Consider the following 25,484-nt stretch of genomic DNA (forward strand, 5'->3'; position numbering starts at 1 on the left):
ATATGTAGCTCAAGCTATGGATACTACCGGTATGCATTTTAAAACCCAGTTGTGAAATAGTAAATAAAATGTTATTTCCAAGAAAGTGTACATGGAACAGGGGTATCAAACTTGCAGCATCATGTTGTCGTCACATGACGTAGCGCAACTTTTTCCCCCTTTGCTAAAATGGGGGTGGACGTGGCCAGCGTGTGATGCATCTGGCCCGTGGGCCACGAGTTTGACACCCCTGACATAGAATTTCAGCTGCAAACAATAACAAAATTCTGCAGAAAATGTTTGGATTTACTCTCAGGTATTAAGCTTGTTACTTCATATCCTTAGTGAAGAATTTTTATGATGAAATAAGAAAATGAAATTTGTAGCAACTAAGTTGTTCAAAATTGGGTAAAGCAAGCCTTCTATATTGTCTATTTATTTAGCTATATTGTTTAAATGCCAAATTGAAAGAGATAGAAACTGGAATTAAAATTTTTGGGACAAACATCAGAAGTTTCATATAAGCTGATGAAATTACTTTGGTAGCTAGAAGAAATGGGGAATGTAGAAGAATTCTTTTGTTGAATGTGAAAGAGAGAATATAAAAGTTGCTCTGTATTTAAAAAAAAGTACATTTTGTCAACAGGCAATGCCAACCCAATGTAAATTAAGTGGAGAAGAATCTGAAGTTGTATCAGACTTGATTTTCCTAGCTCAAAAATTTACAGTGACAGTAACTTAAGCCAACAAATGTGATATCTGCTCTTCAGGAAAAAACATCAAGATAAGATTAAGGCAAAATATTATAGTGCGGCTGAGGCACCACACCGATAACACAGATTTATATTGTTATAATCATACTTTTCCTTTTGACACTTATGTCCCTGAAAGCCAGTTTGGTCTAATGGCTAAGGTGCTGACATAGAAACCAGGAGACTTCAGCATGAAAACCTGTTGGGTGACTTTGAGCAAGTCATTCTCTCTCAGCCCACAGGGTTTCACCTCACAGTGTTTTTGTATGGGAAAAATAGAAGGAGGAAGGAGTATTAGGTATGTTTGCCACCTTGAGTTATTTAAAAAATTTTAAAGATGGATTTTTAAAAATCTTTAAAAACTCTATCAGAAAAGCTAAACAACAACAACAAAAAGGGATATCTTTGAACTGCAGTACTTGAAGTACAAATGATTCAATATTAGCTAAATTATATCCAGACTGCTCTTCGGAATCATTAATAATGAAGCTAAAGCTTAAATAATTCGGATACATAATGCAAAGGCAAGAGTCATTAGAGAGGCTCTAATGCTTGGAAAAAAATTAATTGCAATTGAAAAACTGCCAATAGAAGATAAGGTGGCTAGATACTGCCACTGATGACACAATAAGTACTCAAAAAAGGAGTAATTGGCAAACAATTCTGGTGAAATGATGTGCTTCAGAGCACTAACAGTTGGAAGCAACTAAATGATGAACATAAATTAAGAATGAATTGCTCATTCATTGGATCACAGCAGTGAGAGTGACACTGTTGCATTATGAAGGCAATAAACTTTCCACAATATGAAAAAAGAATTGTTTTTAAATAAAGTTTTGTTTTGTTTTTAAAAGTAAAGCTATAAGAAAATAAAGATGACACCTTTGTAAAATCACAATTTCTTTCAGGAAAATTTCAATACTATCATGTAATACTATCATGTGATATCAAAAGGCAAAGCTAGCTATTCATAACTTCAGTAGCAAATTTCTACTCTTAAGAGAATGATAAAATACATCTGGATCTGGAAATAGAGATCCAGGGTAAAATTATTTAAAACCACAATTAAATATAACAGATATATAGCTGTAGTTTCTTAACTAATCCAATGTACAAATCAATCCATCAACATCATTACCCCACCATTACCACCATGCGCCTCATTGCTACTATCCATTTGAATTATTCCACTGCAGGATGAAGATCTCTTCACTGAAACTTAAAGGCTAAAGACCTGAACTCATGGTCTCCCAATGTCTATGGAGATTCTCAGTCATCCAGGTCATGGTTGTCCCAAAGATGGTTTTTCAAAAGGCAACTTTGTTTTTTCTTGAAGATGTTTTGCTTCTCATCCAAGAAGTTTCTTCAGTTCTGATTGAATGATGCAGCATGGAAGGATTTTCTATCTTTGCTGGTAGGCAAACAGTGGTGTAGGGTTCTGATCATTCCCATTTTGTGTTCCAGTGCGTGATGAAAATCAAAATGTAAATATTGATCTGTGTGTGTGATCTTCAGTGTTAAGGCTTCTGTTTTCCTTAATGTGTACTGTACAGTCCGGGAAGGCCAGACTATTTTCCTTACACAGAAGATGGAAAAGAAAAAGAACTAAAACAAATCAAGGAAGCTCTCAGAACTTGTGGCTATCTCAACTGGGCTGTCATCAAATCCAAAAAAAGACCCAGCAGTAGCTTCATAACAGACAAAGAAGAGAACAACAAATGAAGTAATGTTGTCATTCCATATGTTGCAGGAATATCTGAAAAGCTCAGGAGGATTTTCAACCAATACAATATACATACACACTTTAAACCCAAAAATACAATAAGGCAGACGCTTGTGCATCCCAAGCATAAACCAGCCAGACATAAACTGAGCAATGTGATATATAAAGTACAATGCAGAGAGACATGTACAGATCTGTACTTTGGAGAAACAAAACAACCACTTCACAAATGCTTGGCACAACATAGGAGAACAAACCCATCAGGACAAGATTCAGCAGTCCATCTCCATTTGAAAGACAAGAGTCACTCTTTTGAAGTACACATTCTGAACAGCGAGCTGACTGTTGGTTTGAAGGAGGGGTCAAAGAGGCCATCTACATTAAGTTTGAATAGTCCTCTCTCAACAAAGGGGGAGGAACATGACACCACCTATTTTCTGTTCATAATAAAGTCTTTTCAACTGTTCCAAGAGAGTTCCACACCCATTTGCACTATTCAGGTGACCCTCAGGGCACAGATAAAACCTCAGAAGGAGTGCTAATGACCAGATGACTACAGGAATATAAATCCTTCCATCCTTCATCATTCAGTCAGAACTGAAGAGGCTTTTTGGATGAGAAGCAAAACATCTTCAAAAGGAAAAAAAAAGTCCCGTTGCCTTTTGAAAAAAGCACCTTTGGGACTGTCATGGTCTCCCCCGTTTCTGGCCTGATGCCTTAACAAACTGAGTCCTCTTAAGTAATGTGCACTTGTGTGGTAGCAATTTTCTCTACAAGGAATGTAGTTTTCTCTACAATGAATGGCAGTAGCTGACCAAAATTTCAGACAAGGATTTTATTCATTTACACAGCAGCTTGAATATCAAAGTACTTGCTACATTACGTAGGTCCCCTTGTACAGATTGTATTTCTGTAAAGAGTACATAATATATGTATCATAATACAGATAGCTGTGGCTAATTGTTATAATGGAACTCTGAATGTTCTGATATTTAATCAGCTTAGCACAAAGGTACAGACTAATGCTGTCTTCAAAAAATGAGTACTGTATATCCATACAATATAATTGAAATACATATAATTATGTAATTTATAATTTTTGTCTCTGTTCCCCTGACAATTTTGTTCTCTTTTAATTACTTTTTTTAAAAAAAACCACTTCTCTCTTAAATCAATTAAATCTTTATTACAATCATAAGAGTAGTATAAGGGTGAGGGAAGAGAAAAACCATCAAAATATATCAAGAATCTCTTTGTCTCTGTCTCTCTTTCTCTCTCTCAACACATTCACAAACATCAAGAACAGGGGTGGTTTTCACTTACCTTTGCTACCGGTTCGCTTGCACTTCTGCGCATGCACAGATCTTATTTGATGACGTCCGGGTGGGTGGGTGGAGCCTCCTGCCGCCGTTACTACCGGTTCACTTGAACCGGGGTGAACCGGTAGCAACCCACCACTGATCAAGAATCTAAAAGGAGCCTTATATACAGTAGGTGTAGGGGAACATGAAAGGTTTGAACATGGATGACTGTATCAAGTTACAAAGCACTTAGTATGGTTTAATTCAATGGCTTAATTTTAATTGGTGCCCATTAAATCTAATTTATAATGTTGAGTTTAGGTCAACATCCAACAAATTTTGAGCACTGCTGCAAAGACCTTGAAAAAGACAGGGTGGTGTAAAATTGTCCTATGTGCCCTGAACATTTATGTAATACACTTTTCTCCACAACTAATTTCCTCTTTCATATTAATTCCCTGAAATCATTCTTTTCCCCATTATTTCTTTTTCCAGGGATCAATATCTTTATTTTCTGTCTCTAAAATTCCAGATTTTCTTTCTCCAGCCACTCTTAAATGATATGATCTCCATTTGTCTTAGACTAAGCAAAAGAAAAACCCTAGTCTATTTTTCTACATCCTCCAGGTTTTAATAAGGAAGGTCATAATTTTTAAAATAAATGACATTTCAATAACTGCTGCTCGGGGAACCACTGTTGTCTCAATAAGGAAGTCTGCCTTTGGCATCTATCCTTGTCCTTCTACTCTGTACTTCAATAGATCAGAACTTGGCTTTAGTTTCATCTTTAGATACAGAAAATTTGTTAAGATTTCTTGCAGATTTTATAGATATTATTCCTTGCAGATTTTATATTTATTATTCCCTGGAAGATCCCAACACATTTTCTAATTATCCTAGTCAATTTCAAATTAGTATATTTCTATTCTTTGAACATTAAATAAGAATTCACAACTGAGTATCAATCAAAGGGATATCTGACTAAACAGACTGCTTTGCCCATGCTTAATCTCAATGAATACAAATGAAGTATAGGATAATACAAACCTATATAAAGCTATAGATACATTCAAAGATAAAAGGTAGACTCTCCTATATATTGAACTTGATTCTTCATGAATGGACACAGTCATGTAATTTATCTTGGCAACACTACTGAAAAAGGAGCTCACAAAGAAGTGCCAAACTACAAAAAATACAAACAATTGTTTATTGATCCAAAACTACTCACTGATTTCTTCCACAGAGACAAAGAGCAACAAGGTTACAGAGATCTTTTATTTAGGCAAATACAAAAATAATTGCTTTACATCTGATAAGGAAGCAAGATAATTGCAAAGAGAGGCATGGGTGTGAAATCACTACAGATACATTCCTAGAAAGGAAACATAATACCTTACAAGTTGAACCAAGAACCTAATTGTTATATTAAACATAGTCAACTCTAAGCTACTATTACTTCAAGTAGGCACTGGCTTGGGGCACCAAATTTTAAGGAGTGCCACAATTTAAAAACTTCTGAAATATACAATAAAAAAGCAATAAGTGAGTCATTGTATATACACAAGAATTAAATATAATTTCACAGAATTCTCCCCATATGATAACAACAAATGATGTAGTTAAAATTAGTTCCTGTTATAGCAAAGTAGGATGAAAATGCCTGAGAAAAAAAACAAAAATATCCAGGGCTGAAAATTGTAACCGTAAAGCTCAAAAGCTTGGGAAAAAAAGAGGGTACCTTTTTATAATTCCTAACAAAATTGGAAGATGAGACAAACTGCCAAGGGTGCCAGAATATGACTTTATCTAGGGTGCTAAAATGTCTAGACCCAGTCCTGTTTTAACAATCTAGAAGGAAGAAATAAGCAGCCGTTTTAGCATAGATCCTTGAATCTTCAAAACATGAACTCTACAATCAATTAGTCATTACTAGGTGTAGATTGGTACAATAATAAACATCCCATTCATAAGACTATTATATGAGGAACATAGAGAAAGTGTGAGCTCTTTCTTACTCCAGTTCATTACAGCAACAGAAGCACTGTATGGAAGTGGTTTGCTGTTGCCTTTATTCAGGTTTTTTTTTTTTCAAGTTGCAGTTTAACAAACAGCTCTTGAATTTCTAACCAGAATTCAGCTTCTGGACTCAGCTGCTGAGGATAGGAGTGTGAATTTTGCATGCATTTATTGATAATGTCAAGTACCTAGAAACACAATTCTTCAATTTTTTTCTGTTCTAAAATCATTTAGGTTTTTAAAATAACAGAATTAAAAAAAAACACTACTGGATGCATTAAAGGATAAAGGCAGGTATTTTGTGCACGAATAAAAAAAAGTTACAAATATAATATAGGTAAGCTGATATTTTCATACCTAAGCAGATGAAGTCAAAAACCACTGCTTTAAACAAGGACCATCTAGTTTTTAAGTGTACTATAGAAAGCAACAGCCCTTAGTTTTCTTATGTAATAAGAGTAAAACACATCAATAGCTTCAAAGAAAGATGAACTTAAGAATTAGGAAAGGAAGGAAATAAAGGAAAAGAGATTATGCAGAAAACAAAAATTATGCCAAAACTGAGCTTTGACATAAAATTCTAACCTACGTAAAACATGCAAAAACATTTAATCCCTTGTTCTAAATTTAATGCTTCCTAGGTAAGACAATGTAAAAATGGGAAATAACTATATCCAGATATCACAATAAGTTAAATTTAATACTGTTCATTAAATATGATTAAGCAGCATACTGATGTATAAATCCTTGTGTATGATTTTTTTGCTTTTGTGAGTGACCACAGACATTCAGATTATTATCATATATGATATGTTGAAAAGCCTTGGAAGCTTTTGTTTTTGATATGATATGACTGACTTGTTCCTCGCATAGAACATTCCTGGTTTGTACCTAATAAAAAATAACAGCTTACTCCATGGATGCAAGTGGTTTCCTGAAATCCCCTTATTTGTTTCTCCCAGCAACTTTATATAATTATGAAAAAGTCTGGGACAAAATGGAACCCAGAGAAAATGCCTGGAACAATTGCTAGAGAATTAATAATATCTTTTTAGAAACAATTTTACAACAAGGAATGTAACTATCATGTTACAAGGCCTAAAATTCTAAACCTACAAAGTTGATACACAAGGTGTATCATGTCCTATTTCTAACATTCATCATCACAACAAAGGCTTTTTTCAATGCTTAAGTCAGGTCAAAAGCAAATTTAAATGGAAAAAAATAGAAAACTATGGAGGGGGGTCATTTAGAAAACAATATGATTTTGATATTTAATTCACTATAGATTTTGATATTTAATTCACTTTAGAGATAATCCTCACTATAGAGATAAATCATAATTATCTTGATCATTAACCAAAACTGTCATGATCTTACTTCAGCTTTCCTTTGCTTTACAAACCTGCAAAGGTCATAAATGTGAGGATTTGTCACAAAGTTATTACTTCATCTGTTATAACTGCGAATGATCACTGTATGAGGCAGTCGCTAAGTGAGGACTATCTATCTGAGAATGCAAAAGCCATAAATTATCAAGTTCTACCAGCTTAATAGCCAGCATTAAATATTTCAAAATTCCATCTACAAAGTATACCTCAAATTGTCTTGAACGGAATTATTTTATATTGTCCTGGGAATTTAAAATTTAGAGCAACCAATAAACATTTCAAATAAATAAGCATGTAAAGTACTAGAGACCTAACCTGATAGCTGGACAGTGTCCATCTTTTATGGACATCAAAAAAGTTTATACACAGTAGTTTTTTCTAATCTTGTAAACTTGCTGTAATTGGATGTATTTCCCTTCTGTTGGTGTTTCTAATCTGGCATAAACTCATGCATAATATCATTTCCATTTGTTCGTGCATACAGTTATTGTTTATTTTGTATAACCTGATTTCTAAGTGTGCATGTAAGATTTAAAGTAAGGAGAGAGATAAAATGATTTCCAAAATATACATTAAAACTGTGTGTAAAAAAACCCCACACAAATATACCAAATTTTTGTGAAAAGAATAAATCAGCAGAAGTCAGGGTTTACATATATGCATTGTCCTTACCATTCAAGGATAGGTTTTGGTTCCCAATGTGGTAATTCACAGTTATTTTAAGAGTTAAATTTCTCTTGACTTGCTAAGGAGAATCTAATGATCTACCATCCAGACAGGTGGATAAAAATCAATGATTTTTTTTAAAAAATCAGATTTTTTTTAATTTAAGTCGGATTTTTTTCAGTGCTAAATTTCAAGAAGTTCAGTGAATAGAATAGAAACAATATTTTTCTGATTGTTTGGAGTGGAATAGATCTGCATAAGAAGAAAGTGAAACTAAGTGTGAGGAGGAAGGGGCAAGCAGACAAGCAGTACAAAATGAAAGTGAAACTTTCTGAGCACAATACTGCACAGCCACAGACAGACAAGTCTTTGGATCTTTTTGTGTGTATGACCTGAGGTTTATCACAATCTTTCCTTGGAGGAAAAAACCTATAATGGCAGCAGGCCGTAAAAGAGACCCAGTTTGGCAATATTTTAATGAAGTTCCTTTACCTATCGGTAAGGCAGGCATGCGTGCAAACTGCAAACACTGCAACAAAGAAATGCAAGGCCTGGTGGCCCGAATGAGGCAACACCATGAGAAGTGCTGTGATGAAGATGACCAAAGAAGCACATTTGAACAGGCAGGATCTTCAGGTTGGTAAACATTTTTATTGAATCATATTTCTAAAGACTGCCTTGAACTGTCATGTTTGAGCAAAATTATATTTCTTATTATTACTGCATGTTACTGTCATTTGGTACAGTTATGAAGAAAAGCAAATATTCTTTTGGGGCAGTGGTGTGTACAATAAGCAGAAATTGTATAAACAATAAAATAACAGCATTGACTTTTTTGTTTAGAGGAATTCATGGATTCTGGAAACTATCCACCTTCAAGATCACCATCCTCCTGTTCTACAGTTTCAGAGTTATCTATCCAGGATAGTGCTTCATTAGCATTATCATCATCAGACACCCACAGCCACATATCACTATCACCTAAAAGAAAGAAAAAACCCTTCCCTCCTGGAACCACCATAGATAAATTTGTGATAAAAACTAGCAGATTAGAAAAAGAGTTAATTGATGAAAAAATTGCCCAGTTTGTTTATGCAACGAACTCTTCTTTCCGTCTGACTGAGAACCCACATTTCATTAATATGGTTCAGTCACTGAGACCAGGATACAGTCCACCCAGCAGAGCAGATGTTGCAGGGAAACTGCTGAATAAAGTGTATGACAGAGAAATGGAGCAATGTGCAACAGCTCTGGAAGGTAGAATTGTTAACCTAAGTATTGATGGGTGGAGTTATGTCCACAATGATCCTATTGTATGTGCTTGTATAACAACAGAAGAAGGGAAAGTCTTCCTTGCACAAACAATTGATATGTCACGAAATGCACACACAGCAGAATACTTACAAGAAGTGGCAGTAAAAGATATAATAACAAAAATGTGAATAAAAATTCAAATGTCTAGTACGCAGTTTGGTCACAGACACTGCTGCAAATGTATCCAAGATGAGAAGAAATTTAGAAGAGCAGGAAGGGAATACAAAGCTAATAACATATGGTTGCAGTGCTCATTTGCTGCACCTCTTAGCCAAAGACTTAAGTGTTCCAGAAATAAAGACTAATGTTGTTGAAATTGCTAAATACTTCCATAACAATCATTTTGCTGCAGCAGCTCTGAAAAGGATGGGTGGAACCAAGCTAACGCTCCCACAAGATGTTAGATGGAACTCTGTGGTGGACTGTTTTGAGCAGTATATCAAGAACTAGCCTATTCTGATGACAGTTTGTGAAGAAAATCGAGATAAAATAGATGGCACTGTCACGGCCAAAATCCTCAACATTGGGCTTAAGAGAAATGTTGAACATATGCTGAGCATCCTGAAACCCATCTCTGAAGCTTTAAACAAAATACAGAAAAATAGCTGTTTTATTGCTGATGCTGTTGAAATTTGGAAGAAACTGAGTGAACACTTAAAAACAGAACTACACATGGACAGAATTAAATTACAAGCATTAAAAAAACGAATGGGACAAGTACTGTCTCCAGCTCATTTTTTGGCAAATATTGTCAATATCCAGTATCAGGGTCAAAACTTAAGTGCTGAGGAAGAGGAGTTAGCTATGACATGGGTATCCAGCAATCATCCATCTGTAATGCCAACTATAATAAACTTCAAAGCTAAGGGGGAACCATTCAAGAAATATATGTTTGCTGAAGATATTTTAAAGAAAGTCACACCAGTGAACTGGTGAAAGTCACTTAAGCACTTGGATTTAGAGACTGTTCAAATAATGATTTCACTTTTAACAGCAGTAGCTTCTTCTGCAGGTGTTGAAAGAATATTCTCTTCCTTTGGACTCATTCATTCTAAATTGAGAAATCGTTTGGGACCCGATAAAGCAAGAAAGCTTGTTTTTCTTTTCCAGATTATGAACAAAGAAGAAGATGAAGATGATGAGTGAGCTACAGAGGACAGTATTTAAGTTTTTCATGTGTAGGCTGGGCTGACAGTTTAAGTTTCTATATAAATATATATTGTTTAGCCAAATTAGTTAACAAACATGGATGTTAGTTTAAGCAAATAACATATGCTGTAATGTTATTGTTTCAGTTGAATAAATCTATTTAAATTGTTATTCTTAAGGTAATGATTATTTTTCTCCTTCCTAAGTACAACAGAAAAGTTGTCCAAATATGAATGATTAACCTACTAACCTGGGAAAAAAAAACTAATATGAAAAGTTGTTATTCTAAAAATCTTCATCTACTTGCATATTAAAGTTATATCAGCAAGAATTAGTCTTTATGTAGAAAACTATGATTTAAATCAAGCCTTACTGACTAGTGATTTAAATCATGATCCACCCTGCATCCAGAGCAGTCGTATCCATCCTGGCCCACAGGCTGCATATACCCGCGGAAAACTAGTAATGTGGCCCCACAAGATTTATTTAAAAAATAAAGGAAGTTTGTTATTTATATACATTAACTGTATCATATATTTTATATGCAGTCCAAGACAATTCCTTTTCACTCAGTGAGGCCCATGCAACCCTAAGGTTGGATAATCCATGATATAGAGTGTCGGGAAGTATTCTTATTCACATATTCCTTGAACTACATTTATTTACATCACTGAAGTTTAACCTGTAAGTAGCCTTCCTAGAAGTTTAAATGACTCAGAACTCAAATGACTTATTCACAAGAACAAGATTTGTTTTCTGCAAACACAACACATTTTCCACACAGTAGCTTCTCCAGAAAATGTTCTATCAAATCTAGAAGCTCAGATTAGGTTTATATAAAGGATTCACAGGTGTTTTTTTCCATTAATGAATCTCTATTTACATGCCAACGTTAAACAAAAAAAATTCTAGTTTTAATATAGATGACTCATTCAACCTTTTCCTGAGCAGTGTATATTTTTCAGATAGAGAGCAAGCAGAGCTCTACATCCATTAATGAAATAACTCAAAAAAAGTTATGAAAATAATTTAAAATTAAATATAAATAAGTGATATTTTTGTCATTACCTACATATTTTAGAAATACTTCCAAGAAGTAATTCTTGAGAGAACATTCATGTATCTTGTCTTACAATATAACAAGATCTTCCCTTGCCTTTTCATGTGCTAATACTTATTAAGATAATTTTTATCAAGTTCCTTACTGAATTACAACTGAGAAAAGGTAGCCTTCATTCCATCTCATAATGATACATTCAACTTCAAAACAAGAGGAGTGAAGTATTAATTTGGTGCATTAAGCAAGAAGAGACTGATTGCGATGATATTAACCTTGAATTTGCATTTCAATGTTTTGTTAGGCTTTTATTAGCTGCTGCTTCCCAGAGTTCTTAAAATGTGATGATAAAAGATACAAAATGAGCAATAACCATTGAAAGAGACATCTGACATCTCCTGGACTACTAATTTCATTTCTCCTGTTAAATATTTATTCTCCCTGCCTACCCTATAGTCAACCGCATGGTTCTTTGGCACATAAAACATCAGCAATATCTTAAAACAATATATTCTTTATAGCTAAGACTAGGAGAAGAATCTTCCTCCACCCACCCACTCATATAACTTCACTCTGAAAGAAAATTAAACATACAAGTACTAAAAAAGAATGCTTGTAAAAATAAAGCAACCTCACTAAAGAATCATGTATAATTTATTCATCCAAATTGGGTTCCCAAAGCAGCTTGTATACAATGAATTGAACAACAGAAACAAATCTCTCTCTCTCTCCCTCTCTCCCTCTCTCCCTCTCTCTCTCTCTCTCACACACACACACACACCAAATCGGAGATAATAAATCTGGACTTTATTATTTCAATGTAAAAATTATACATTACATTATCAGAGATTATACAGTAAATTCCATATAAATCAAATTAACTCAATATTTTCCACATTAAACTTAAGCGTGTTTTTATAATTTCATGCAGGAGATAGCCTACCAATGTTCATGAAATGAAGCTTCACATTAAAGTAATCAATTTACAAAAACATAGAATTGCATTGATAGTCAGAATTCACAAGAATTAGAAGAAGTTGTTTCATCCATACTATGATACTATTTTGAGAATTTTCAAATCAGTTCATTCTGGAAAATATATAGTACATTGGAATTTCCACAGTTGCCAAAATTTCCATTTGCAATTAAAATTAAAATTGGCATTCATTTCCTGCAGTCAATTATCTAAAGGTACCTGGCAGTCTTCTCTGTTATGTGGTGCTGCTGTGTCATGACTTCATTCAATCCAGAAATTTATATTTCAACACCTTTAACATTGTTAAAGTTGTCTTCAGTTTAAAAATCAGTGCGAAAAAATCTGTTTTCCTAGCACTTACTTGATAATATCAAAATGAAAAATTTATTAGACTATTTAAAAATTCCAGCAATGCCTATAGCACAAATCAGCAAATACATAAGCATATGATTCAATTTTCATTTGGTAAACTATATCTGTAATACCAATTGTACGCATACACTTTTCAAAATGCTCAAGAAAAACTTTACAACTAGGATTCTTGTGCGAAATTCAAAGTGAAACTGAACACCAGTAAATTACTCCAAAGAATCTTGGCATAGAAGACTAATATCTGTGTTTCATTCTCTTTCAAACTTTTCCCCCCTAATAATTCCTTTGTTCTAGCACCAGCTTTAAGTTTTTCGTGTGGATTAACATTATAATTATTAAGTGGATGATTATATAATTATTTAATAGCAACCCAAAACATGTTCATAATTCATCACCACGTCAACAATTCTATTGTTGCCTCCAAACATGAAATGACATAGATACAGCAATTGATTCTGGATATCTGGAAATTTTCAGGAAAGCCCCAAATTTATTCTAACCAAGTCCCCCAAAATTACATTTATTTATTTAGAAAATTTATTCCCCATCTACTCATCATACTCCCATACTCCAATCCAAAGCAAGATTCATTAAACAGAGCTATATTCGACTCATTATTTAGTAAAAAAGAATCAACTGTGAACTTTGGCTTCCAGCAAATATTTGAATTATTCAATCCACTAGAATTGTCAAATTTCATTAAAATAAATGAAGAGATTATCTGCTATCCTCTAAATTCTGTTTCTTAGGGGAAATTGTGTGTTTAGCTTTATTATCTGTGAATGGAATTTCTGAAATCTGTAGCATCTTCTATACAAAATCAACACACCAGATTGAAAGATAAATTTTGAAATGTAATTTTCTGAATGTTGTAAATAAAAGGACTGATGCCAAAAGATAGCTCCTGCCCTTCCATATTCCACCCAGTCACAGATCAACTATTTTCTTGTAAAATGTCCAGTTCTGTAAAAACTATAATGGTATGGGAAAATAAGAGACAGGAAGAGAATGGGAGACAGGAGGAGAAGCCACAGATTAGGCAATGGTTAGATAAGAGGTAGCTAAAGCCAAAGGAATGGGGTGTGGCAACTGACTCAAAGGGACCCTCTCTAGTTTCTTAGGCTGTAAAGGCTATGGGGCAGAGGTAGTTTCAGACTTGCAAAAGTCTTTTATGTAATCTTACAATAAAGATGAAGGGATGCGGTGGCTCAATGACTAGAATCCCTAGTGCCGGGTAACAGGGTGAGCTCCCATTATTTGTCCCAGTTTCTGCCAACCTAGCAGTTCGAAAGAATGTAAAAAATGCAAGTAGAAAAATAGGGACCATTTTTGATGGGAAGGTAACAGCATTCCGTGCGCCTTTCGCGTTTAGTCATGCCGGCCACATGACTATGGAGATGTCTTCAAACAGCGCTGGCTCTTCGGTTTTGAAACGGAGATGAGCACCGCCCCCTAGAGTTGGAAACGACTAGCACATATGTGCGAGGGGAACCTTTACCTTTACCTTACAATAAAGATAGACCTAGTACTTCTGAGTGTTTAGTTCTTGTCTGGAGCACCCTGAAAAGTTAACAAAAAGTGACTTAAATTTGCTATAAAAAGAAGTTTGTGCCATGGAGGTAACATGATTTGCTTTAATGAATCAATTGCAGGAGAACATTATCCATCTCTGAAGAACTTCAGTGTCTACCAAAGAGGCTCACTGGAACCATCCAACCTGGTAAACCCCAGCACAAAAAGCTTGGTGAATGATGTGGGGGAGGCAGTTCATACCTCCTCTACTGTGTTTGCCAAAGACTTTTCAAGCAGCTTGGAGGAAGTTTCAGAGTAGACAGCTTCAGAATATGATACCAGTTTGCACTCAGTGTGAGCAGCAATACAAAATACCTTTGGCTAGGGTGAATTTTCTATTAAGTGGGATTACAAACTCAAGAGTAGTGGTGCATTCAGTCTGGCATTTAATAAAAATTCCTTAGGTATATTAAGATGAATTTGTTGAATAGTGTCCATTTCATTGAAGCTCTGCTATTTTCTCACCACAATCATTGGGGATTCAATACGGAATGGGTAAAATTGCAATTAGATTGAAAATTAAGCATTATTGTAAAATATGAAACTATGCTTTTATAATTTATTTATTTCTTTATTAAATTACTATGTGTCAGTCTCACTGATACAGCGACTCTAGAAGGCTTACAATAATAAGGAATGAATCCAAGTAAAGTATTATTTTCGAAACCCGTTATATGAATATCCAAAAGATTGTGTAATTAAATGATTCTGTTTCCAAATATTATGTGAAATATTGAAATATTAAATTGAATGAAAACTTAATAGTTTTCACTGAATTTAAGGTATGTGTACACTTCAAGACCAATTACTAATTTTAGCTTTAGCTAATGACTATTTACTACAGATTCTCAAAACGTTGCAAAATGTGAAATGCCTCTTACTTATTTCCTCATTCATTTTTTTTCTACTGATTTCAATTTGCATTGTAGTCCTAACATATACAGTAGAACCTCTGGTCACAAACGCGTCTGACCACGACCAAATCAGGTTCCAACCAAAAAATTCACAAAATTTTTGAATCTGGTCACGAACAACTCGGGTGGCAATCAAACACGGCTGCGGCTGACTTCCCGTCTGCGCCATTTTTTTTTGTAAGCACCAATTTTTGTAAGTGGGAAATTAAGTTCAGGTCATGACCAAATCAGGTTGCAACAAAGTTATGGAACAAATTATGGTCGTCACCAGAGGTTCTACTGTATATAGGTTGCAAATATCCAGATAACCTCCATTTGGAAGTAAAGGCTCTTTTGAATCTCTTTGCTGTCATATTGTGATTATTCAGACTTTTTCAGGCCAGATACAATGGTTTGAAAAGGGCTTTGAGTCAGTATTTATGGCACTGGGCTTGTGGCAAAAATTCAGAAGTATTTCCAAGGGCTGAGAGAGAATGGTATAAAGATCACCCAACTAGCTATATGCCTAGAGAGGGACTAGAACTCAATTGTCCTCCAGTTTCTAACCCAGTGGCTTAACTACTAGAAGTCTATTAAAATATCTACAAATCAGTACATATTTTACAGAAGAGAGAAAACTGTAATAGAAGACAGTCAAGGGACTAAATAAATTACTGAATGTTATAGTAATCTTTTAACCATTCATAGCTACTTGAAGCCTGAGGGAATACATTTACTTTCAATTGCTCACTTATTAGATCCTTTTTGCTTCTCATTTTCTCTTGCTGCCCTACAAAGGAGCTAATGTCAGATGTAATAAAATCAATTCAAAAGAAAGTAGTGAAAAATATACTTTTATAGTAATTTGAAACATGCATCTTTACACCAGAAATTCTTAGGTTACAGAGTAAAAACTTTATTGGTATCCTAAAAACATTCAGATTTCAATTCTACTTCAGGATGTTAAAACTTTCAGGTAGTGACAAGGTACTTATTTTCTACATTACGATAATCAAAATACCATTTTATGATTTCTAACTATTACAGAAGTCTTCGTTTAGCAACCACAATTGGAATAGGAACCTAGCTTATTAAACAAAGGGATAGCTAAGTGAAGATTGTGACTGTGTTAACAATCTTACTTTCAGCTTTCCTTTCCAGACCAATGAAGGTCGTAAATCTGAGAATTGGTTGCAATATTATTTTTTCATCACCATCACAACTGTGAACAATCCACAAAGCAGTTGTTAAACAAGGACTATATGTTTTTTCTGTAAATATCATTATTTCAACTGAAGCAGGTGGATAAATAGGTATTAAGAGTAACTTGTATATGCTCTCTCAATAATTATTCCTTTAGCTAGGATTTAGACCTAACTTATCACCCTCCCTCTTCTCATAGAATAAACAAAATGTCCCCCAAATGTTTAAAGGTTAAACTATGTTATTAAGGAATGGCTGAAGGAACCAATTGCCAGGTGAAAATTACAATAAAGTACAAAAGTAGGAGGTGTTTGAAGAGCTGCTGTTGTAAGACACGTTTGTTGTACTTTGACATAATTTCTCTTATACCTGAGCACCCAAAACTACAACATGTAAGAGCTAGCCATTCTTCCAAGATCATCTACAGAAAATTAGGAGCACATATGGTTATGTCTGACAAGCTACAGTACACGCCTTGTGCAGTCAAGACAACAATTCTTTTCAACATTCTGACAAAAAAGAGGAGAAATTCAAAACTGATCAGTTTTACCAAAACAAATAAGTAAGCCCACCAACAATTAATATGTTTTATATATCATACACAAATATCAATGTCCTGCACATTTAGAAATGGAAGAGATGCCAGTGGTGTTACCTAGCATTCTGCATTTCTGCAACCACATTTCAAACAATGGTAAAATAATTCTTCAAACAGAAACAACACTTCATTGATTTTTTTTCCAGACTGTCATGTTCATGTGTAGTTGCAGAAGTAATTTGTGAATTATAATGTTTTCTTGAAGACCTGGCATGAATGACATGATTAATGGAAGTAGAACAATATAGTTGACATTATTGTATTTCTCATAGTTTCTCTTGGATGTTATTATTCTTGTGCAATATGCATGATATTGCCACTTTAAGCATCACTGCTAAATTGATGAGAATGGAAAGTGCTCAATGTTTACTGGAATATTACCATTCTCAAAGTACAGTAATTTGTCTACTATCAAATTACTATTAAGGACAGGCATTTAAGTTGTCCCCATATAGATAAAGATTTAAGTATAATATTTCAATAGAAGAAATGGTGAAAGTAAAGTACTGTCTGGACATTAGAATACAATGAATAAATGTCAGGTCTTGAGCATACTTCCCAATTTAGCATTCTGTAATAGATGGAACTAGAACTCCCAATATATCTGAAATACACACCAACACTCCATATTGAGAAAGGCAGGTCATGAACTTCAATTTAGATTTTTTTTTGAAGAGAAGTTCACTAAGTAGCTTTTCACTATCTCTACCTCAGTTCCTCTTTCCATAAAAAAAGGATCATAGCTAATACAACTGTTATTACCATAAATGCAAAACTGATTGAATGGAAATATATACTTGCATGCAAAACTTTAGGCACCTCTGATCAAATTGAATAGTTCACTGAATCTCTAAGGCAGGGGTGTCAAACTGGCAGTCCGTGGGCTGGATGCATCATACGTAGGCCATGCCCACCCCAGCTCCACAAAGGGGGAAAACACCACGATATTTCACATGATGGCAACATGATGCCGTCAGTTTGACACCTGTGCCCTAAGGGAATAGAAGATGACATAATTCTTTCTGGACATTTGAATGCTATTGCTTACAGTTTTGAAATAAAAAATGGTGAATATGGAAGGTATAGGAGTTTGAATCTTTAATGAATACTTTGTAACCCTCCTGAAATAACAGCTTCCAAATATTTCCTACACCGTATTTTTTTTTAGATTTTTTTCTCCTTCCAGTCTTCCTTGCAGAACTTTTCTAGCTCAAAAATATTCCTGTCTCCTTGCATAAACTTCATGTTTGTGACGTTCCGACAGATTTTCAATTATATTCAAGTATAGAGATTATGAAGGCCATTTCAAAACTTTTTTTTTATTGTTAGTACTTCTTGATCAATTTAATTTCAAACCATTTCCTTCAAACTCTTCAGTTTCTTCATTGATTGTTGGTTATTAGCTTTTAGGATATGTTAACATTTGGATGAATCATTTTTTTGTTCCACCCACACAATATTTCTTGTGCCACTCTGCCCCATAACTCCAACTTTTTTGTAATTGTTGTATAAGTAATGCTGTGGTATGGCCTTGTGGACAACAGCAACCCCAGCATCAATTAAAATTTTCAGCTGGTTATTTGTATTGATCTCTGAGGGTTCTGTTTTGTAGATATGGGCAGTTTTGGGAGAAGTTTACCAGAGATTTTTCTTTGCCCAACAGATCTTTCATTGACTTACATAATCTCCTGGATCTTCTTTTCTGAAAAATGTTCCTCACAGTAGAAATTATTTAGCTGGAAAATTTGGAATTATTGTTGCTGTTCTTTTTAAATAACCTTTCCTTGCTTTCTAAGAATGAAATATTCTTTCATTGCTTAGAGAAATACATGATTATTAGACAAACCATTGCAGCCTGACAGCTTAGAAGGATCAGAATATTTATTTAGGATGGGGTTGTCTTTACCTAGCTAACTATAGGCCTGATGAGTCAATCCTTTTAGAAGCCTTCTTAGCAAGTTTTAGACCTGAACCAACTGGATGACTGTCCACCTTTCTGCATCTGCCGTAGTCTGTTTCCTTATTTTGATCTGTAAACAACTTTATGTATTCAAATTTGCAAAAATTATGTACTGTTTCTGTCATCTTATGTTCGTCTTGGAATTCTTAGAAACATACCATTAGATGAGGAATGCCTAACTTTAGACTTTCAGTGTAATGACAAAGATTTTGTCTTAGGCCTATAGGAAACTAGCATTGCCCTAGTTCAAGTCACACTTGACTGTCTGATTTATGCAAGCCCCTGTTTTAACAACTTGTGGAATATAATGTCACAGGCCAGAACCATGGGAATGAATCTGGTTTCCTATCACAAAGTAGCAAACTTATCTCAAACTATTATTTCTCAACCTTCATAATATGATCAACAATATGAGAAATAATATTTATTTATAGTTTTAAGGATTGCTGGTAGATTTTGCCAGCAAACTATTTGATTATGAGAGTTCAAGTGTGCCTATTAAATGTTATTATTTCAACTTCAGATACCATATTCAGTACAAGATTATTAATACCAGCCTATCTTACAGGTCATAAGGCTACTGAAATCTGTTGGATACTTTCACTACTTGAAGTATTCTAGTAAGTGCTATTATTGTTAGAAGTAAAATAAGAATTATGAAGAAACTTGTATATTATTTTAAAAACTCAATATTTTAGTGAAATATTTACTTCTACCAAACTCTCAAAAAACACATTTATGTTTGATATGTTCTATTCTTTCCACAATTATGAATTATTCATAATTCAGACTTCCTTCAGTCTTCTTTAATAATTATTATGAATCTTAATTCTAGAATTCTAATACAATACCTATCCCAATCTCTTTTTTAGCCATTTCACTACATTAAATTATTCCAGAACCAAGGTTCTCCCTTCATCCTCTTTGCTGAGCTTCATTTCTGCACCTATTCCTACCAGTTCTTTCCCCTTGATAGAAAATAACCAATGTGTCTTATCTTTCCATCCCAACTTTTAAATAAAGCTTGTTTACTTCTGAGGAATATTGAAGGTTTTTACACCTTTATTACCTTCACAATATTTTACCTACTGCACCTTTTCAATATTTGCAAATGTTTCTTAGATGGAAGAGCCATTAAATGATTCACTTCTAAAAACATTCCAATGTAGTTCCTCCTATTTCACTGTCACTGGATAATACTGGCATTCTTCTATTTTTAGCTAAACGTCATTTAACACAATCAAGAGCCACATCAATATATTGCAAAGAACTCTGCAATGGGGTTTTCTATACATACCATTACATACATTAAAATGAAAATTCCAAAACTTTTGCAAAAGCCTCATCTAAAGCGTACTTTCACACTTGACAGATGGAGCCCAATCCTCCATATGCTCATAAAGTCCACTTTATGATCAAGAAATTAAATTCAGGTGAGTGAGAATAGGATTGCAGTTTTGAAGTCTTAAATTGTCTTAGGTTTGGGAGTATTTTGAGCTGAGTTTTTATTTATAATTTAGATATAACAGCCAGGATATTAACTTTAATGTTCTCTATCCTCCCTTCCCTTTTTTAAAAAAAGGAAATATAACCACAATCACACCTAAGGTCAAATACCTCAAAGATACTTTAAGGATTATGACGTGTAGAAATGCCTTAAGGTGATCAAACCTGCAGAGTCATCCAAAAGGAATAGGTGCTTTACTCTGTGATTTCTAGGTGCTCCCAAATCAGGTTTTCTGTCTCCCAATCACTAGTCTTATTCACTGAATTTTAAGCAGGAGACAACACGTTTCCTCCACATATAAAAACCTCTCTCTCTCTCTCTCTCTCTCTCTCTCTCTCTCTCTCTCTCTCTCTCTCTCTCTCTCTCTCTCTCTATATATATATATATATATATATATATATATATATATATGTATCTCTCTCTCTCTCTCTCTCTCTCTCTCTCTCTCTCTCTATATATATATATATATATATATATATATATATATAGAGAGAGAGAGAGAGAGAGAGAGAGAGAGAGAGAGAGAGAGAGAGAGAGAGAGAGAGAGATTTCGTATGTGGAAAACTGTGAAGGAATAAAAGGCAAGACTAGAAGCAGAATATGCCTTCCGATTGGCAGCACTAAGATTCTCTGCATAGGGAAGCACCCTGTCACGTTTCTACAGAATTCAAAGGATGCTCATTTTGCAAGCGCGTTAAAAAAAGGGGGGGGGCTCCAGGGCATTCCACAGCAGTAGGATGCGCCGCCACACCTCTGACCTCACCCCCTCGCGCGCCAAAGCGTCCCTCGCCTTGGACAAGGCATTCCACCGGGTCACTCTTCCGACAGGTGTGGGGGCTCCACCCACTTCCCCCACCCATGTGGCAGACACAGTCACCACCGGAGCGCACGCGTCTGTCCCCGACACCCGTGGTACTCACACGAACGCGTGATAGATGAAAGCCCAGCCTCTGGGTCTCTCCAAGACATTGTAGAGATAGTTCTGCAGCTTCCGGTACTTGGCGTTCCGCCGGTAGATCGGGTTGCTGCTGTAGGAGAGCGGTTTCCCCAGCAGGCTCATCCGGGCTCCTCCTTGCTTGCCTCGCCGGCTCTCTCGCAAGCCAAACCCGCCGCCGGTGCCCAGGAGGAGCAAGCCGTCCCCTCGGGAGGGCGCCGAGTTCAGGAGCACCCTGCTCCGACCGGACTCCACATCCTTCATGCCGCTGCTGCTCCCGCTGCAGCCGTAGCGCCCCGCCGAGCTGCTCTTTAACCAGATCCCGGCGGAGCCGCCCTTGTCATCTCCTCCGCTGTAGCTGCGGGGCATGGCATCACGGCAGGGGCAAAAGCAGCGGCTGTGGTGGTGGTGGCGGCGGCGGCGGCAAGCGGCGCGGGCTCCCGCTTGGTTGGGGATGGGAGGCAAGCAGGTTCCTCCTTGGGCTGAGGAAAGGCAAAGGAGGCGGTCGAGAAGAAACTGGGGCTGCAGCCGCCTGGCGTTTTCCCCACAACTCCCGCCAAGGAGGAAGGGGGCAGAAGGAGCCGTGGGGGCCACCTTGGTAATCCACAGCTGAAGATGTGGAGGCTTTGGGGAATGGGGGGAAGGGAGGGGGAGGAGAAAAAGCGCTCACACTCAGCTCCTCTTGGAGATTCCCGCTTGGCTTCGGTTTCCTTCAGTGGCTTCGGCAAAGCTTCATTTCCTCAGCTGCTTTTCTCTTTATTGAGAAACTTTGGAGTAAAATAAGGTACCGAGTTCTCCTTAAAGGAACAGAGCGCTGCTTTTCCTTCTCCGCCTAAGACGAGATCCAGGGGCAATCACGGTTGACACCAGGCAAACGAGGAACTGCTTTGAAGAAAGCCGGGGGGGAGGGAGGCGAGGGGGGGACGGTGGCGAGAAGCCTTGCCGCCTTGGTTTACAGAAACTGTTTGAAAATGAGAAAAGGGCAAAAAAGAAAAAAAAATAAAAGAAAAGAAGGCTGGAGAGGCTCCCGCTTCGATCCGTGGCCGGTTTAGTAAATTTTGCTATGGCGAGCCTTCCCGAGCAGACAGGCAAGCTGTTGCCTCTCGTGCAAACGCAGGCGATAAGTACTCGCCGCTACCGAATAAACCGGATAGGAGGAGCAAGGAAGGGGGCGCAGAGGAGGCTGTGCCCGGCGCGTCTCCGCTCCCTCGTGCCAAATAGCAGCAGAAGATACAAAGAGAGGCAAGTCAGCACCGCAGGAAGGAAATCTCCTTCGAAAAGTCATTAAAACCGCTTCGAGTCCAGTCGTCGCAGCAGCTCCAGCTCGGAGGAAAAAAGAAAAAAGAAAAAAAGTGGAGAAACCGATCTCGCAGCCTCGGACGTCGGCGGTTACGAATGTTGATCATTAAGCTCGTCTCTGTTGAGTTTTAACTGGTCCTCCATCGGGTTCAGAGGGTCGCGTTAGGCGACAAGCACCCTTTCCTTATGCCTTCCCACCGTCTCTCCTCCCCCCCCCAAACCATCGATTCTGCCAAAGCTGGAGAGAAATTACCGTATGCGTAAAAACGCACCGGTGCGAAAACCGCCCAGCAAAAACGGAGAGCGGGAGGGACCGAGAGGGATCCCCTTTTGCCTCCTCCGGCGCACTCTCGCCAACTTCCAAGGAAGTTTCAGCCAGCTCTGAGGCGAAAGAAAGATGCGCCCGCGGGTGGGGCTGGCTGGGGTGGGGGAGAAACCGCAAGACGTGACCAAGGGGAGAAAAACAAAAACAAACCAACCCCCAAAAGGGAAACCTACGCTTCCAAAGAGGCCGCGTCTCTTCTCTCGCTCTTTTCCCACCACTGGAAAACGTGCCCTTGTGAGGAGCCCTGCCGTTTTCCCGCTCTTCTCTTATTCATGGCGACACACGCTTTAAGAAGCAGGTGGCTTTGGGGAGACCCGCCTCTTCCCCCCCCCCTTATTTACATTTTTTTTCCGACCGCACGACCTCCGTGGCCCTCGGGAGACTGACTGGATTGACTCCGAGCGCTCCGAGGCGATGCGCGGGGTCGCTAGTGGGAGCCGCTTCCGTGTGACTCGCAGCGACTCCCTCGTCGCTTCGGCGCGAGACAAAGCGCTGAGCGGGGACGCGGGTCGAGTCACTCGTCCTCCGTCAGAATATCCCCTCCGAGTAAGAAACCAAACCTCGGGGGAAGCTGGGGGAAGCTAGTGTAAGTGGAAACCCAAGGAAACCCCCGAACAGAAGGGCCTACAATTCCCCCAGCTTCAAGCCTAGAGGCTGGCTGGCTTCCTTCCTCTCCTCCCTTCAGTATTTTTACAGGGAAAATATTTTCCGTAGCTTAGATCTTGCTGTCCTTTTTTGCTTACTGCTGCTAAGGCTCAGCCTGACGTTGGCTTCCAAATGTAAATTGGGCAGACAAGCCTGCCATCCACAAGCAACTACATGTTTAGAAAAGAAAGCAGATCAGGAAATGATGCTGTGACAGCAAGTGCAGCCAGGGATAGATGAGGTCGCTCTCCGCCTCCCAGTCCAATCCATCAGTATTTGACTCATGCCGGGGTAACCTTTCTGAGCCCTATTCTGCCACCTAAGGAGGTTAGTGCTGTCCTTGCAATTTTAATGTGGAACCCCTTAAGGAAAGCTACTGGATCATATCCATATTCATATCCATGGCTGTTTGCACTCCTGCCACTTCACCCGCAAGAAATAACAGGATTTTTTTTTTCCAAGCTGGGCATTATCTTCTGAACAAGTGTCCTAAAGTAGTTAAACTGACAAGACACAGCTGCAGAGGAGGGGCCCAGAGCAAAGCAGGAGGGCGGGGTTAATAATGAACTATCTTTAGTTCCTACTGCAAGAAAATGGCAACACTGCTAGCAAGTTCAGTTCTGTCCTTGTGATAGCCTTGGGCAGCCTTAGAGCCATAAGGGAGCAGTTAGAAAAAATTATCCCCTCTTTGTATTAAAAATGATTAAAAAAAAGTGATGCCATCAGAAGCTCCATGTTGTTTAAAGCAGTGGAGAAATTTTAATGTACCCATTGGTAACCAAACCAGTAACCTACAGTTCAGTTTAGAATCTGACTCTCTTTTCTGGTTTATTTGACTTCACTGGAGCATAAGATTAGTGATCTCTCAAATGCCAGTCAAACATTACATGGGCCTCTGTAGAAGCCAGGCTTCTGTTGACTTTGGGCAGCTTCTTCCACAATGTCTATGGAGGCATCCCAGCCATAGGAGTGGTGTGTCTGCCTGCTGCAAACTGAAGTGGCCAGTAGGAACTGGGGAGATCACATTGGCCATATCAACATCATTTCAATTGAATCCTCAGTGCAAGGGGAGGAGAGAAAGCTGCATCATTAGAATGGATACAGCTAAAGACAGCTTGAAATTGTCAGAGCTGTTGGCTGGAAATGACATGCAGGCAACATCCTGCACAGACACAGCATAGATTAGTAGGGCATATTTGTGCTGTGGTTAAGTGTACAAATGAGCTTTCAGCATTTCAGGTTTCATTTGAGAGAGCTGTTTCATTGCCAGAGTTGTAAACATCTGAACTGAAAGGAGCTAGAATACACTGAAAAAAATGTGCACATATATTCTGTATACTATGTCTAAATACAGTTCTCTCACTTCAACCCTGAGCTAGAAACATTCTCGTTTATTGGTACAACTCTTTGAGACTGTAGTATTATCACTCCTTAGGAATAAACCCAGTGGTGAAACCCAATTTTTTTTACTACCGGTTCTGTGGGTGTTGCTTGGTGGGTGTGGTGTTGCTTGGTGGGCGTGGCTTGGTGGGTATGGCAGGGGAAGGGTACTGCAAAATCTCCATTCCCACCCCACTCTGGGACCAGCCAGAGGTATTTGCTAGTTCTCCGAACTACTCAAAATTTCTGCTACTGGTTCTCTGAACTGCTCAATATTTCTGCTACCGGTTCTCTGAACTGCTCAAAATTTCCACTACTGGTTCTCCAGAACCTGTCAGAATCTGCTGGATTTCATCCCTGAATAAACCCCACTGAAATTGGTGGAATGTACTTTTGACTAAACATACATAAGAATTGTTAAACTGCAATTTATTTTTAAATTACTGTGCAAAGGAAAGATGCAACTCCA

The 25,484-nt window shown here is 37.4% G+C and overlaps 1 protein-coding gene across 5 annotated transcripts in view; it reads right to left on the minus strand.

Annotated features, from left to right (window-relative positions):
- KCNQ5 (potassium voltage-gated channel subfamily Q member 5) overlaps positions 1–21,735 on the minus strand; it is a 319,360-nt gene extending 297,625 nt beyond the window's left edge. For all 5 annotated transcript variants that reach the window (XM_070954515.1, XM_070954504.1, XM_070954523.1 and 2 more), the window contains exon 1: positions 21,353–21,735. In XM_070954515.1, the coding sequence (XP_070810616.1) occupies positions 21,353–21,735 (383 nt within the window). The remainder of the gene's footprint in view (positions 1–21,352) is intronic.
- Between the last annotated feature and the right edge of the window lie 3,749 nt (positions 21,736–25,484).

This window comes from Pituophis catenifer, unplaced genomic scaffold (assembly GCF_029215685.1).
Source record: "Pituophis catenifer annectens isolate HBS135680 unplaced genomic scaffold, rPitCat1.0.hap2 SCAF_1, whole genome shotgun sequence".
In the NCBI taxonomy this organism is placed as follows: domain Eukaryota; kingdom Metazoa; phylum Chordata; class Lepidosauria; order Squamata; family Colubridae; genus Pituophis; species Pituophis catenifer.